Source organism: Aotus nancymaae, unplaced genomic scaffold (assembly GCF_030222135.1).
Source record: "Aotus nancymaae isolate 86718 unplaced genomic scaffold, 86718_ANA_hifiasm-v0.15.2.pri h1tg000062l, whole genome shotgun sequence".
Taxonomy (NCBI): domain Eukaryota; kingdom Metazoa; phylum Chordata; class Mammalia; order Primates; family Aotidae; genus Aotus; species Aotus nancymaae.
In genome coordinates, this window is record NW_026988476.1 from 19,926,804 (window position 1) to 19,944,329 (window position 17,526).

The following is a 17,526-nucleotide window of genomic DNA, read 5'->3' on the forward strand; positions in this document are numbered from 1 at the left end:
GTTTCTTTTATGATAAAAAACATTTCCAAATTTTTAGCTGAAATGATTTTACTGCTTCTAATAAGACAGCATTTTCTAATAAAATAATAAAAACTGCTAACATTTTAAATTGTACTGTCAGTCTCCATTTTCCTTTTCTGAAGGAGAACTTTACCTTTACGCTGCGGAATAAGTCTTTTTCTCTTGCTGTTGCTTCTTTGAAATGCATGAAACTATTCAAGGCTGTCTTTGCAGCTGTAAATACAAAAAAGAGTAAGCATAATCTAATTCTGTTAAGTCACTGAACTGTTTAAAATCATAATTCAAAAAAAAATTTAAATACCTTTTCCCTTTTTCTGCACTCCAGGAGTAAGTTTCACTTTGTATCTTTAAAAAGGAAATATATGTGTTACTAAATAAACATTACAAAACAATTCATGAAAGCCATTCTGTCAACTAAGGGTAACATACTTGTAGTTTGTCATGGTGGTGTAAGGGGCACATATTGGAATGGCAAACAATAGTACATCTTCAGGATGTGGCTGGCCTGTCAAAGAATCAAACAGGTTTTCCTATAAAGGGCAAATAAAAACAATTACAAAAGCAGTTTATACCACTCTTTAAAAAAATGCTGAAACACTGCTGAATTATCTTAACATATTTACCTTTTTCTGATACATATACCATCTAAGTTGGAACAGCAGTACTTAAACTCTGCTTTGTAGTTCCAAACAATTGAAGACCAATGTTTAAATATATTCTTTACTACTTCATTTTTGCCTAGCATAATAAGTAATGAGAATTTTCAAAACACTACCTATAGTTACATTTAAGAGAAAGGCAGCCAAGGATCAGTGGCTCATGCCTGTAATCCTAACACTCTGGAAGTCTTGAGGCAGTGGATCACTTCAGCCTAGAAGGTCAAGACCACCCTGGGAAACATAGAGGAACCTGTCTCTACAAAAAATATACAAGTTAGCTGGGCATTGTGGTGGGTGCCTGTAGTCCCAGCTACTTGGGAGGCCAAGGTAGGAGGATCACTTGAGCCCAGGAGGTAGAGGCTGTGGAGGGCCATGATCCTGCCACTGCACTGGGTGACACCACCCTGGGTGACAAAGACCCTGTCTCAAAAAAAAAAAAAAATGGGAAAAAAACTGTTGGATATTACCTGAGTTGCAGAAAACTATGGATTAAAATGATACAGTAATATATCATCATTACTGTATGGCTACACCACTGCTTCTTGACTTGGGAGGATTCTGCCCCTCAGAAGACATTGGCCAATGTCTGGAGATAGTTTTGGTTGACACGATGAGGGATGAGAAGGAAGAGGTAGGGGCTGCACTGGCATCTAGTGGGTAAAGGTCAAGGATGTCACTAACCATTTTATAATGAATGGGACAGACCCCAAAACAAAGAATTAACCAACCCCAAACGTTAATAGTGCCAAACTTGAGAAACCCTGGGATTTCTCTCTTACCCATTATTAAGGAGAAATCCCAGGGCATCTTAGAGTTCTTACTTGCTGTGCTGCCTGTGAGATTGCCCCCATTTATTTAACAAAATGAGTAAACTTAGATTTAGGACAACGCTTGGTGCTGAACTATACTTGATATTTGAGTGTTTGCTATGTGCCATAAACTTTTCTAAATGCCCTTTACATATATTAGTTATCAAAACAACCCTCTCCTGGGTAGGGACATTATCCCCATTCTTCAGATGAGGAAACTGAGATACAAAGAATAGTGTTCCAAGTTTACACAGTTACATATAGCAGAGTTGGGATTAAGACCCCAAAAGTTTGACTTCATAGCCTACAGTCTTGCCTTAGGTTTTTAAGTTTTAGTAAGTTGTGTTTCAAACATTCTAGGAACCAGGTGTAATTGCAGCATTGCAGTAGGAACCCCAACATAAAATCGTACCTCATTTCCCTGTTGATCCAGATCTTGCTCTTCCTGTTCCGAATATATAAAAACAAAAAATGTCAGCTATTACGTAAAATGAAATTCCACACCATTAAGCCATAAGGAGAAAGAAACAGTGACATACCCAGACTCTCATTTCGGACCCACAGGATAGGGGCCTCAAGGTTATATTCTTCAGTATCCTAAGACTCTGAAGTGGATTCATATGTGTGTTTATGTGTGTCTGTTTATTACTTAAGAAAGTACTGTTGTTCAAGAGAAGAAGGGTAGTTCTCTGAAGTAGAGGAGGAGGGAACCCACTTTCACATAAAGTATATGGTAAAGCAACAAAAGTTACAGGGACAATTTAAAATGACAACTAAGGTTGCTATGTTTGCCAGGAGAAGAGCAAATGGAGAATTCTGGTCAAAAGAACTTTTTTTTTTTTTTTCTTTTTGAGACAGAGTCTCAGTCCAGGCTGGAGGGCAGTGGTACAATCTCAGCTTACAGCAACCTCAACCTCCTGGGTTCAAGTGATTCTCCTGCCGGAGCCTCCCAAGTAACTGGGATTACAGAATGTGCCACCACACCCAGCTAATTTTTGTACTTTTAGTAGAGATGGGAGTTTCACCATGTTGGTCAGGTTGGTCAAACTCCTGACCTTGTGATCCACCCATCTCAGTCTCCTAAAGTGTTGGGATTACAGGCGTGCACCACCATGCCCGGCCAGAACTTTTATTTTTAAATATCTATTCAATAGTTTAGGATAAATTTTTCCCATATCCCATAAAATATGAGTAACTTTGTTTGCTTACATAAGAAAAATCTATCTGGAGATAACCTTCTATCTCAGTCTGTTCAGACTACTGTAACAAAATACCTTAACTGTGTAATTTATAAACAACAGAAGTTTTACCTCTTACAGTTCTGGAGACTGGGAAGTCCAGCATCAAGGCACCAGCAGATTCAATGTCTGATCAGGGCTTGCCTCAGAGATGGCACCTTAGGCTAGGTGTGTTGGCTCATACCTGTAATCCCAGCACTTTGGGAGGCTGAGGTGGGAAGATCCGTAGAGCCCAGGAGTTCGAGACCAATCTGGGCAACACAGGGAGACCCCATCTTAAATAAAGAAGGCACTGGCCGGGTGCATTGGCTCACACCTGTAATCCCAGCAATTTGGGAGGCCGAGGCTGGCGGATCACAAGGTCAGGGGTTTGAGACCAGCCTTGCCAATATGATGAAACCTTGTCTCTACTAAAAATAAATCAAGTGGATGTGGTGGCACACCTGTAGTCCCAGCTACTTGGGAGGCAGAAGAATTACTTGAACCTGGGAGGCAGAGGTTGCAGTGAGCAGAGATGGCGCCACTGCATTCCAGCTTCCAGCCGGGGTGACAGAGGAAGACTCTGTTTCAAAAAAAAAAAAAAAAAAAAAAAAAGATGGCACTTTATTGCGGTGTCCTCACACAGCAAAAGGGCACTCATCTCATTCATGACAGAAGAGCCTTCGTGACTTAGTAGCTTCCTAAAGGCCCAACCTCTTAATACTAACATATTGGGTAGTTGGGTTCCCATATATGAATTCTCAGGGGATACCAACATTTAGACCATAGCACCTACTCATGAAAGAGTATTAATAATTAACACCTCTAGTGAGTAACTATGAGTCTACGATTTACAGAATATAAGAATAATGTAAAAATTTTAAGAGCCAAAATGAGTTGTAGTATTACTAAACAACAACACTGTTTAGCAGGGAAAAAAACAAAATAGTAATACGGAATCCCTGTAAGTATTACCTGCACTAAACTGAGCACACAATTATAACTCAGGTTTTAACTACATAAAAAAATACTGGTGACAGGCAGAATGTGGTGGCTGATGCCTATAATCCCAACACTTTGGGAGGCTGAGACTGGCGGATCACAAGGTCAAGAGATTGAGACCATCCTGGTCAACATGGTGAAACCCTGTCTCTACTAAAAATACAAAAATTAGCCAGGGGTGGTGGTGCACACCTGTAGTCCCAGCTACTCAGGAGGCTGAAGCAGGAGAATCACTAGAACCCGGGAGGCAGAGGTTGCAGTGAGCTTAGATTGCACCACTGCACTCCAACCTGGCGACAGAGCAAGACTCTGTCTCAAAAAAAAAAGAGAAACAAGCGCTTGGTGATGAAAGTAAAAATTTTTTATTCATTCTCCATTTTAAACCAAGTTATTAAAAAATAAAACAGGCTGGGCACGGTGGCTCACGCCTATAATCCCAACACTTTGGGAGGTCAAGGCAGGTGTATCACCTGAGATCAGGAGTTGAAGACCAGCCTAGCCAACATGGTGAAATCTCATCTCTACTAAATATACAAAAATTAGCCAGGCATGATGGTGCATGCCTGTAATCTCAGCTACTCGGAAGGCTGAGGCAGAAAAATCACCTGAATCCAGGAGGTGGAGGTTGCAGTGAGCCCAGATTGTGCCCCTGCAGGCCAGCCTGAGGGACAGAGTGCCTTTAAAAAAAAAAAAAAAAAAAAAAGTTTCTGCCAAAAAAAAAAAAAATTCACCGGGCATGGTGGCTCACAGCTGTAATCCGGCACTTCGGGAGGCGGAGGTGGGCGAATCACTTGAGGTCAGGAGTTCAAGACCAGCTTGGCCAACACGGCAAAACCCTGTCTCTACTGAAAATACAAAAAAAATTAGCTGGGTGTGCTGGCACATGGCTGTAATCCCAGTTACTTGGGAGGCTGAGGCAGAAGAACTGCTCGAAACTGGGAGGTAGAGGTTGCAGTGAGCTGAGATTGCACCATTGCACTCTAGCCTGGACAAAGAAGCAATACTCTGTCTCAAAAAGAAAAAAAAAATTCAAGAAGATGTACACATTCATCTAAGAAGATATACTGAAGGCTGGATTGCTGTATTGTTAATAAAACAATCAGGCAATCATCTTAGCTGGAAAAATATGAAATTCTTACTGGTTTTATAACCAGAGTACTTGGCTCTTAAACGGTGTAACCATTTTCAACATTATGTAAGACAATATAGCATAGATTCCTATAGAAAAGCTTAGAGAAAGTGAAAATTTATTTTCTACTCATCTTCAAGACAATCCCAATTCTGTCTTATTTTAATTCAGTTCCCATCAGAATCAAAGCCTCTCCATAAAACTGATTACTTCCTAAAAGCTTATAACAAAATTTTTATCAGCTATCAATATTATCATTATGCTTAGGTAAGATACTGCAATTTTAGTCTTTCAGGCTGTATTTTCGAGATGACATTCCATTAAGAAGAGGGTTACCACTTGTCTTGGTTTTAGAACTGAAAGTCCCATGTCCTGGGATCCCCAGGATGGTTAATCACCCTAATTCAGAATCAGAAGCCCACATGTATAGTAGCCTTACCTTGTCATCATGTGGATCATCTACAGTGAAGTCTTGTAACTCATGAGTAATAACCTCAAGAAATGGACTTTCTTTCTTAATGTTGTCAGAGACCCTTTCTCCACCTCTGAGTTTCTGGGGCTGTTTCTTCACAGGTTCATCCTTTGTTTTTCCTTTCTTCCCCTTCTTCCCTTTTTCTTCTTTGTTTGAACCTGCAGACTTTAATTCATAAAGGAAACATCATTCAGTGTTGTCAGTATTTTCAATACTGTCAATAGTTTAACAAGAATGTATTGAATGCCTGTCATATGCTAAGCAGTGGACTAGATGCCCATTTGAAAAGCAAAAGAAGAAATGTTTTTAGATGTTATTTACCCCCAGCAATTTCATGATAAGTTCACGGTCTTCTTCATCCTGGTCTTTGTATTTTTCCTTCATTTTTTTCATTTTACTCTAGAAAATCAGAAGATTTTTGTTAGAAAAATTCAGCAGTACAAAAATGTCAACAAACACTTGCAAAGAAAAGGTGCTACTTTATATTCTCTGTCAAAAATGCTTACTGAATAAGGCACCATTATACTAAACAATATGAAGGCTATAAAGATGGATAACCGAAGTTCTCGTCCTCAAGGAATTTACCATAGGGTGGAGAGAAGATACACAGAGAAGTAAGGATAAATTAACACAACATAAAGAGCTTGAGGAAGAAATAAAGTAAAACAGTATTGGCAAAGCCAGTCTAAAAAGGAAGAGAATAGTAATCAGTAACAGCAAGTCATCACATTTGGCTGGAGCTGGGGTACACATAGAGGAAGAAAAGGAAATAAAGCAGCAAAGCCAGGCTAGGCACTTACTCTAGAGGCTTTCAAGACTCTGAATTTTATTAAATAAACCAAGGATTCTTTACCCTGATTACATACCCAAACCACTCTAAGGGTTTTAAACTATAAACATCTAGGCTCCACTCCTAGAGATTTTTGTCTTGATTAATTGTATTAAGTGGGACCCAAATAACACATTTCTAAAGTTGTAAAGACTCCTTGGCTGGGTATGGTGGTTCACGCCTGTAATCTCAATAATTTGGGAGGCTGAGGCGGGTGGATCATGGGGTCAGGAGTTCAAGACCAGTCGGGCCAACATGGTGAAACCCTGTCTCTACTAAAAATATAAAAATTAGCTGGGCATGGTGACAGGTGCCTGTAATCCCAGCTACATGGGAGGCTGAAGCAGGAGGCGGCAAAGGTTGCAGTGAACCAAGATCATGCCATTGTACTCCAGCCTGGGTGACAGGGCAAGACTCCAACTCAAATTAAAAAAAAAAAGTCTTCTTTAAACAGGACACAAACACCGTAAGAGAAAGGATTGATAAATCAGACTTAATTAGAATTTAAAAATGCTACTCATCAAAAAACATTATTATAAAAGTGAAACAAAGCAAGCTCCAAAGTGTGAAAAGCACTTACAATACATATATCCAAGAAAGGACTTGTATTCAGGATTACAGAGAACTTTTAGACATCAACTAGAAAGATAGGACAAACCAATTTTTTAAATAGTCACTTCAGAAAGAGGGTATACAAAGATCTACTAAACATGAGAAAATGTTCAATATCATTAGTCACCAAGGTGAAATAAAAGCCAAATGAGGTATCAGATGTATCACACTTCAATGACTGAAAAAAGAAAACCAGACAATACCAAGTGTTACTAAGGATGGGGAGGAACTGGAACTCACACACTGCTTGGTGGGAAATTGATACAAGTACTCTGGAAAACTGATTGGCAGTATCTAATAAAGCCAAACATAACAGGTATGCCACAACCCAGCAAATTCCACTCATAGGTATATAAACAGAAATGCATACTTGTGGATCCGAAAGTTATGTGGGGGCCGGGCACAGTGGCTCACGCCTGTAATCTCAACACTTTGGGAGGTCAGCCAGGTAGATAACCTGAGGTCAGGAGTTCAAGACCAGCCTAACCAGTATGGTGAAACCCCCGTCTCTACTAAAAACACAAAAAATATTAGCCGGGCTGGTGGTGCATGCCTGTAATTCCAGCTACTTGGGAGGCTGAGGCATGAGAATCACTTGAACCCGGGAGAGAGAGGTTGCAGTGAGCCAAGATTGTGCTATTACACTCCAGCCTGGGAACAAGAGTGAAACTCTGTCTCAAAAAACAAAAAAGTCATGTGGGGATATTCTTAGAAAGTGGCAAGTATGAGCCTTCTGGGATGTTGGAAAGATTCCAAGTATCTGGATCTGGGTGGTGGTTTCACAGATGTCGGTGCTTATGAAAAGTCACTGAGCCAAAAACTTAAGATCTATGCATTTTACTATTATGTACACTGTACCTCAAAAAAATTGAGAAAAAAATTAATATTGTTACCAATAAACTAGACTGAGAAATGGAAAACCTGATGAGAACAAAATTTCTTAGAAAATACAACTTTGGAAAGCCCACTTCAAAAAAAAAATCCCAGAAAACCTGAATAAACCTAAACTCATTAAAGAAACTAAAATTAGTACTTAAAAACCTCCTCACAATAGCTGGGCATGGTAGCACACACCTTGTGGTCCCAGCTATGAGGGAAGCTGAGGTGGGAGGATCGCTGGAGCCCAGGAGGTCAAGGATGCAGTGAGCCAAGATTGCGACACTACACCCCAGCCTGGGCAACAAAGTGAGGCAGTCTAAAATTTAAAAAAAACAAAAAAAAAAAACTCACAAAACCCAAAACATTAGGTCTAGTTTTATAAGCAAATGCTATCCAGCTTCAAGGAACAATCTCCATTTTTTTCTTGACAGTATTGCTCTGTTGCCCAGGCTGGAGTGCAGTGCGTAACCTCGACTCATTGCAACCTCTGCCTCCCAGGCTCAAGCCATTCTCCTTCCTCAGCCTCCTGAGAAGCTGGGACCTATAGGTGCGAGCCACCACACCCGGCTAATTTTTGTATTTTTAGTACAGACGGGGTTTCACCATGTTGGCCAGGCTGGTCTCAAACTCCTGACCTCAGGTGATCCACCCGTCTCAGCCTCCTAAAGTGTTGGGATTACAGGCATGAGCCACTGTGCCGGGCCACAATCTCCACTTCATACAAAGTTCTAGAGAGCAGAAAAAGAGGAAAAGGTCCTAAACTTATGAAACTGGTATAATGTAGACACAAAAACCAGACAGAGAAAGTATGAGAAATTAGAGGCCAATTAATAGATTTTTCTCAAGTAATATACCATATTGACTGATTAATCAAGAAAAAAATGCAATAGGCTGGGCATGGTGGCTCAGGCCTGTAATTCTAGCACTTTCAGAGGCCAAAGTGGGAGGATAATTTGACCCTAGGAGTTAAAGACCAGCCTGGGCAAATAGCAAGACCCCATCTCTACAAGTAATAAGAATAAAAATTAGCCAAGCATGGTGGCACAAGCCTGTGATCCCAGCTATTTGGGAAGCTGAGGTAGAAAGATTGTTTAGGCCCAGGAGATTGAGGCTGCAGTGGGCCATAACCATACCACTGCATTCCAGCCTGGACAAGAGTGAGAATTTGTCTCAAAAAAAAAAAAAAAAGAATGCAATAGATACAGAAAAACCATTCAGTAACATTTAACTCATCATTATTAAAAATAACTTTCGGGCCGGGCACAGTGGCTCACGCCTATAATCCCAGCACTTTGGGAGGCCGAGGCGGGTGGATCACGAGGTCAAGAGATCGAGACCATCGTGGTCAACATGGTGAAACCCCGTCTCTACTAAAAAATACAAAAATTAGCTGGGCATGGTGGCGCACGCCTGTAGTCCCAGCTACTCAGGAGGCTGAGGCAGGAGAATTGCTTGAACCCAGGAGGCGGAGGTTGCGGTGAGCCGAGATCGTGCCATTGCACTCCAGCCTAGGTAACAAGAGCGAAACTCTGTCTCAAAAAAAATAAATAAATAACTTTCAGGCTGGGCATGATGGCTCATGGCTGTAATCCCAGCACTTTGGGAGGCCGAGGCAGGCAGATCACCTGAGGTCAGGAGTTTGAGACCAGCCCAGTCAACATGGTAAAACCCGTCTCTACTAAAAATACAAAAATTAGCCAGGTGTGGTGGTGAGCGCCTATAATCCCAGCTACTCAGGAGGCTGAGGCTGGAGAATTGCTTGAACCCGGGAGGAGGAGGTTGCAGTGAGCCGAGATTGCGCCATTGCACTCCTGCCTGGGTGACAGAGTGAGACTCTGTCGCAAACAAACAAACAAACAAAAATTTGCAAAAAAGTGTCCTCCAACTCATAGGAAACATCCCACAATGATAAAATCTTAGAAACAGTTCCTTTAATGGAATTAACAAAGATACGCACTATTACTACTTCCATGAAACACTATAGTTTTGCTTTTCAGTCACTGCAAAAAACATGGGGAAAATAAAAAGATATTAGGACTAGAAGAAAAGCTGTAATTTGCAGACAATATGACTGCCTACAGATGAAGTATTAAAATTAGCAAGTGCTCTATAAAATTGCCCATTACTAGATTAACATGAAAGCTGTCTTCCCAAATACCAGCAACTAACAATTAGGAAATGAAAGTTTTAAAAATACGTGGGGTGGCCAGGTGCGTGGCTCATGGGTGTAATTTCAGCACTTTGGGAGGCCGAGGCAGGCGTATCACAAGGTCAGAAGACTAACATAGTGAAATCTATCTCTACTAAAAATACAAAAAATTAGCCAGGCATAGTGGCACACACTAGTAGTCCCAGCTACTCGGGAAGCTGAGGCAGGAGAATTGCTTGAACCAGGGAGGCGGAGGCTGCCATGAGCCGAGATCTTGCCACGACACTCCAGCCTGGCAACAGCACGAGACTCCGTCTCAGAAAAAACAACAACAACAACAACAACAACAACAAAAAGAAATTGCTGAGTCAAAGGGCAGAAGTGCTGTTACAAACTTTTGACGGGAATTCCCATGTTGTACACTCAAACATTTACTGAATGACTGACAACGTGGTACCTATTAATTTGATGAGTAAAAAAAAATCCCCGGGTTTACACGGCATTTCTTTCATCACTTTTTTTTTTTTCAGATTTGCCATTTGTTTTTTAATTTTATTGATGGTTCTTTTCTTTCTCCATCTGGAATTTACTGTGGTACTGTTTTCACATGGTTAGCCATCATTTTGAATATTTCATATCTTCTTAAATGATCTGTGATTTTATCACATACTAAAATGTTAAGTATCAGGTGGTGATCCAGTGTCTAGATTTTATTGTCTCACTTTTCTGTCTAGCTATTCCCATGTTAATAACATACTGTTGCAAAAATTCTAACATTAAATATTTTACTACCTCATAGGGAAATCCCTCATTTCCTTAGCTATTCTCAAGCATTTACTCCTTTTAAAATAACTTTAGAATTATTTTATCAAGCATTAAAATCTCAATTCTGATTAAAGTCATTTTGAATTTATATATGAGGAGAATTTATATTTTTATTATGTTGAGTCTTCCTTATCCATATGTCCATTTATTTGCAGCTCACTGGAAAAAAATTAGGAAAATCTGACCTCTATGGAAGAAGGGAAGATCACAAAACATTTTTATAAAGATTATAGCCAAGTGTGGTGGCATGGACTTGTGGTCCCAGCTATTTGGGAGACTGCGGTAGGACTGTGTGAGCCCAGGAGTTCAAAGCTGTAGTATGCTACAAACATGCCTGTAAACAGCCACTATACTACAGCCTGGGCAACACAGCAAGACCCTCTCTCTAAAAAAAAAAAAAAAAAGATTGCAAAGAAATTTAAATTTTAAAAGAGGTACATTGATAAATTAGCCCATAATCCCCTTTGTACTGTTACAGCATTTTTTTCTTTTTTTTTGAGACAGAGTCTCACCATGTCACCCAGGCTGGAGTACAGTGGCGTGATCTTGACTCACTGCAACCTCTGCCTCCTGGGTTCAAGCAATTCTTCTGCCTCAGCCACCTGAGTAGCTGGGACTACAGGCATGTATCACTATGCCTGGCTGATTTTTGTACTTTTTTTTGTTTGTTTTTTCTTTTATCATGAAGAGACATAAATCAATTTTTGTACTTTTAGTAGAGATGGGGTTTTACCATGTTGGCTAGGCTGGTCTTGAACTCCTGGCCCCAAGTGATCCACCCACCTTGGCCTCCCAAAGTGCTGGGATTACAGCCATGAGTCACTGTGTCCGCTGCTACAGCATTTTGCAGAGTGTATTATATTGTAACCAGACATGATGGCTAACAAACCTCTTGTCCCAGCACGTTGGGAGGGTGAGACAGGAAGATCACTTGAGTCTGGGAGTTTGAGACCAGCCTGGACAATATAGACTCCATCTCTACAAAAAATTTAAAAATTTAGCTAATTTTTTATTAGTTAATTTTTTAATAGCATGCACCTGTGTGGTCTCAGCTACTTGGAAGACTGAGAGGGGAAGATCACTTGAGGCCAGGAGTTAAGGCTGCTGCAGTGAGCCTTGACCGCGCCACTGCATTCTGGCGTGAGCGACAGAGCAAGACTCCATCTTAGGGGAGTTGGGGGAGGGGAGGAAGTGTGGAAAAAATATGTTCTATCACAAGTATTTCTTTCTTCATCATCCACCGTTAGTAAGATATGTAAGAACCCTAACCAAAATCACATTGATAACTGAAAAATTATTGAGCTAAATTCTCAATAAATATCAGCTCTGCAACTTAACTAGCGGGGTGACTTTGACAAATTATAATCTACTATTTCTCTTTGAGATAAAATGAGAGTTTCTGGGCAGATGATCTTAAAAGTCTAAAGAACTTTTAATGGTGATCTCTATGTTCCCTAAATGCTGTATTTACTCAATTAATTTTTACTCAAAGGAAATCACACAGGATCATTTTTTGGCTTACATTTCCTATTTCACTTCAACTTTAAAACATTAAAAGGAACCTCACAACTTAACTGTGAACCATATAGATCATTCTGAAGTTTACCTTTTGTCCTCGTTTCATTGGCTGCACAGCTGTAACATTTTTGCTTGTGTTCTGATGAGTTTCAACGTGTACAGTAATTTCTTTTTCTTTGTCCTTTCCCTCTATCACTTCTAAATCTCCCGAGTCACTTGGAAGTTTTTTCTTTTTCATTTCCCTGAATAAAAATGATACCAAAACATCTCATTCTTACAATTTCAAATTCTTAGTGCCTTAAAAACGTTATATGGGAAAGGGCACATATATAATACACAAACAATCATGGTTTCTGCTTGATAATCACTATATACGAAGATGCTCAAAATCATCACATAGGAAAAAGATAAAAATTTTTCTTCTCTCATGAATTTATCTTTCTTTCCATCATCCAAGGTCAACAGATTGTCACCCTGACTCATCCTTACTCACTAGGCACATTTAGCCCCTGAATACCTTGATGGCCCCACACTGGGATGGATAGTCTTTGTATCAACATAGTCTTGGCAGGTCTTAGGCATTCAATAAAACATTTGTTGACTGGTTAGTTGACTAAATGAATTAAAAATTACACAGATTAAGAAGAAAGGGTAAATTTTATTACTGTGATATTTTTCTTTCTTTTCCCAATGCCAACACCTTAGTCCAGGTCTTCATTACATCCCACCCAGACTTCCTCCAGAATCTACATAATCTGAACGAGATGGAGCTTGTGCCACCACGCCCAGTTAATTTTGTATTTTTAGTAGATAATGGGGTTTCACCATGTTGGTCAGGCTGGTCTCAAACTCCTGATCTCATGTGATCCATTCACCTCAGCCTCCCAAAGTGCTGGAATTACAGGCATGAGCCACCACATCTGGCCATTAACTTCTATATTAATCTTCCTTAATTGTTTGCCTATTTCACATTCTCTTCGTATCACTTTAAAGGGTAGAGTCCAAAATCCTTAGCTTTTAAGGACTCCACTTTTAGTCCAAATTTACTTCTCCAATCATATCATCTACCATTTAATAAACTTTCTCTTCCTTTCAACTCAGTCTATTTATCATTTCCCTAAAGCAATATGCATGTTACTCCAAAGAAGCACTCCCCTTTGTTAATGCTAATTCTCCTTGGAGTCTCCTCCTTTGTTTATGTAACTACTAACATATCTTTCAAGGTGTACTTCTGATGTTATTTCCCCAAACACCTGAACTCACAGCATTCTCTTACTCTTGAACTACTTTATCACTTTCAGATACCATTTGCATATTTATGACTACTTCCTGAATCCAGGACTCCAAACTTTAGGAGGCCGAGGTGGGCGGATCACAAGGTCATGGGATCAAGACCATCCTGGCTAACACAGTGAAACCCCATCTCTACTAAAAATATAAAAAATTAGCCCAGTGTGGTGAAACGACTGTAGTCCCAGCTACTTGGGAGGCTGAGGCAGGAGAGTCGCTTGAACCCAGGAGGCAGAGTTTGCAGCGAGCTGAGATCACGAGATTGCACTCCAGCCTGGATGACAGAGCGAGACTCTTGTCTAAAAAAAAACCTTTCCTAATTTCAGATATTTGTATTTATTCCTGCCAATATTATCCTAGAACCAGTCTATGTAATACACCGCAATCATTTTTGTACGTGTTTATATAATAAAAGGTCTTATTACAGCAAGTCCTCAAATACCATCATTTCATTCAACATCATTTTGTTATAACTTTGATAAGAACAAAACTGATTCCTGGCCACGGCCACTGTCTGTGCAGAATTTACATATTCTCCCCATGTCTGTGGGTTTTCACCAGGTACTCAGGTTTTCTCTCCCATCCCAAAATGCACATGTTAGGTTAACTGGCATTTTTCATGCCAGATGATTTCTAAATTATCCCAGCATGAGTGAATGCAGGTGTGCATGCCCTGCAATGGAATGACCTCCTGTTTAGGGTTGGTTCTGGCCTTTTGCCCTGATCTGCCAGGACAGGCTCTGGCCACCAATGATCCTTAACAGGAATAAGGAGTTGAAAATCAAATGAATTAGTATAAATGACAGTCAAAAATTCATAAAGTAAACAACAGTCCTACAAATGTACAATAAACAATGTGGTATGAAAGTGTTTTTAATGAATCTGCCGTATTTGTTATTGTTTTTGAACCTCAAGGTGGTAGGAGGTCCTCTACAACTTTCACTTTGCAAACAGTCCTTCATTTAATCCACTACCACTACAACTGCCATCACTCAGATTCACCAAAAATTGGGTAAACAATTATCTTGCTTGCTTTTATTAATCTTTCTTAAATGTATGTATAGTTTACATTTACTTCAATGTTTTTTGTTAGAAGGGTTTTTGGTCTTTATTTAGAAGTTTGGTGATGGCTTTGTGACCAAAAATATGCAGGAGGAAGTTAACTCTTGTTTATATCAATTAGCCCATGGCAAAACTGGTTTCGTTATACATTGTTTCCCTTAAAGTCCAAGTTTCCAAGAACCTACTGAAAATGTTAAGTGAAGGCCAGGCATGATGGCTCATGCCTGTAATTCCATCACTTTGGGCGGCCAATGTGGGAGGATCACTTGAGCTGAGGAGTTCAAGACCAGCCTGGGCACCATGATTAAACTCCAGCTCTACAAAAAAATATAAAAATTTTTGTAGTAGCACACGCCTGTAGTCCCAGCTACTTGGGAGGCTGAAGCAGGAGACTGCCTGAGCCTGGGAGTCTGAGGCTGTAGTGAGTCATGACTGTGCCACTGCACTCCAGCCAGGGCAACAGAACGAGACCCTGTCTCAAAATAAAAAAGAAGAAAGAAAGAAAGAAAATGTTAAGTGAGGACTACTCTACTAGATCTATTTCACTGATTATAGTGACAGATTAGGGCCCTTAAACAGAAAACTGTGTTAGAGCTTAATATTAAAAACTAAAAATTTGTGGTAAATCTTGGTAAATTTACTGAAGGAAGTCTTTAAACAGCTACGTAATTTGTGATAGCTAAGCTGTCAATTAAAAAAAAAACATGCTTTTTAGTTAGATAACACAGATGTGTTTACCTTCTTTCCTTGGCTGACAAATGTCTCCGGCTCTGTGATTTACTGTCACTCTGTTAAAACAAAATAACAGGCAAATGCAAACAACACTGCTATTAATTTTTTTTAAAGTAAAATTAAAAAGTAGAAAAGTATTCATTGAGAATAGGATATTCTTCATAAAAATGCGAAAACAGCTTACAGAATGAGAAGATTCCTCTTTTGAAGCCAACTTCTGGAGGGACCTATGAAACAGAAGGGAGTCTCTATAAGCCTGTAAAAAGCATTAATTTACGAAGTCCCAAAACATTCCTATATCATATTCTTAAATACTGGCAATCCAACAAATTTTCAAATTTGTAAAGTTAGAAAAACATACAAATTGCTCCTCTCTCCACACTTCCATATACATTTTTAAATAGGAGACATGCATTGAAAATTTACTGTGTCAGGTACTATCAGAAGGTATACATGCATAAAACCTTCACCAAATCCTATGAAAGGGATACCATTCTCTTTTCACCAAGAAGGAAACTGAAGCTTAAAAACGAAGTAACTTCCCCAGGACACACCCTAAGACGAAATACTGATCTGTCTGACTCCTAGGCTGTTCTGAATTACCCCATTAATAATGCATTTATAACTATGGACTATTCACCTGATGATCTGTGAGACATTATATAGACTGAAACACATTTCTTTGATGGAATTGCCTTTGTTATGTTTTTAGCATTTATAACCATTTACTTGTTTCTATTTGGATCTAGTTCGGCCACTTTATATTCACTGTATTTTTCTACCATGGTTCTGGGAATTTCTTTGCAGAGACCCAATCAAATGGTGAAAAAGTAATAAGACAATGGAGGGTAAAAGTACTGATGTCAATTTTGGCGTTATCTTTGTAAGGATTACCTCATCATCATTCTTAGCTTACACAGTAATACCTAAAATTAGATTTTTTAATTACCTTTGAGGCTGAAGGTGAGACAAGTCAATGGTAGTATCAGGATAATTTAATGTCTCTTCCCCTTCATCCTTCATTTCACCAATAAGATCCTGATCTTTTCTAACCTCTTCATATTCTCCTTCATCTTCAGAGCTTTCTTCCTGAATGAGTTCCTCATTTAGTTCATCTCTACCACTCTGAACAGTGATATCCTCTTGGTCAACCTGAGTCATGAGTTCTACTTCTACAGGAAGTGTTTCATGTTCCTCTTTATCCTCCTCACTGCTAGTGTCACCTCCATCTGTGGAATTACCATAAAGAAAGTCAGTGTGGGACTACCAACCAAGCCAGGTGATTTCCTGAAAACTTCATAAAATTATTCCATTGACTATCTCTCCCATATTTCTCCAGAAGATCACCAGAAAAATGCCTGATCATTCCCAAAGGGTACTTTTAGACAAAAGAATAGCCCGTATCATGAACAGGTTTAACTAAATGATCTCCAAGATCCTTTACCACAAGAAATTTCTTTGGACACTGCTACCCTTTCAACAAGGAAAACCACAACTTTGCCTTAGTTGGATATTTCCAAAAAGCAAGACAATAAAATCAGTTGTATAACTGTTGCTGCTTTTAAAATTTGCACATGAAAACTTAAATACATGTTATATAACTCACACATAGCAGGTGCTCATTCTTTTGCAAAATGAACACTGTCTAATAGTAGTGTTCACCTGCACTACTGCTTCACCTGCAAAATGAAATGCCACCACTCATCTGACAAGGGTGGTTGTGAGAATAAAAAATAATGCAAATAAGGCACTTTATATAATCCCAGGGACATGGTGAGTCTCAATCAATGGAACCTTGCAGAACAACAGTAATAGTAAATGAGACAATGCAACATTACCTGTAAAAAGGAATGACCTTAGGAGAGAGAATAACTACAAAAGTGGTTTAGAGAGAGTATTTTCCCTCACTCCCTTAGGTAGGCAGGTAAATTTATTCCAGCAACTATAATTGCTCTCTACTTAAAACAAATATTTTATTAAATCAAGCCAAATTCTCATATGAGAAACTGCACTTGTTATAAATTCATCTATCACTTCTAATTCCTAAACCCAAAAGTAAATGCTAATCCACATTTACCCAAGTCTATCTTTGTTAAACACATTTATGCATTACCCATTAAACACTGAAGTTTCACTATATAAACATATATTAAAGTATGTTAGTATGGATCCAATTACTTTTTTTTTTTTTTTTTGAGACAGGGTCTCATTCTGTTGCCCAGGTTAGAGTGCAGTGGCAGTGGTGAATCTAGGCTCACTGTAACCTCTGCCTCCCAGGTTCAAGCAATCCTCCCACCTTAGTCTCTTGAATAGCTGGGACT

The 17,526-nt window shown here is 39.4% G+C and overlaps 1 protein-coding gene across 5 annotated transcripts in view; it reads right to left on the bottom strand.

Moving 5' to 3' along the window:
- Positions 1-17,526, bottom strand: part of NEMF (nuclear export mediator factor) — a 71,557-nt gene that overhangs the window by 2,735 nt on the left and 51,296 nt on the right. For 3 of the 5 annotated variants that reach the window (XM_021668198.2, XM_021668197.2, XM_021668196.2), the window contains 10 exons: positions 16,155-16,434; positions 15,390-15,432; positions 15,212-15,261; positions 12,210-12,363; positions 5,631-5,708; positions 5,277-5,474; positions 1,902-1,934; positions 451-551; positions 323-366; positions 155-234 (listed from right to left, as the gene is read on the bottom strand). In XM_021668198.2, the coding sequence (XP_021523873.2) occupies positions 155-234; positions 323-366; positions 451-551; positions 1,902-1,934; positions 5,277-5,474; positions 5,631-5,708; positions 12,210-12,363; positions 15,212-15,261; positions 15,390-15,432; positions 16,155-16,434 (1,061 nt within the window). The other 2 variants (XR_010338578.1, XM_064365845.1) reach the window with 2 other exon arrangements.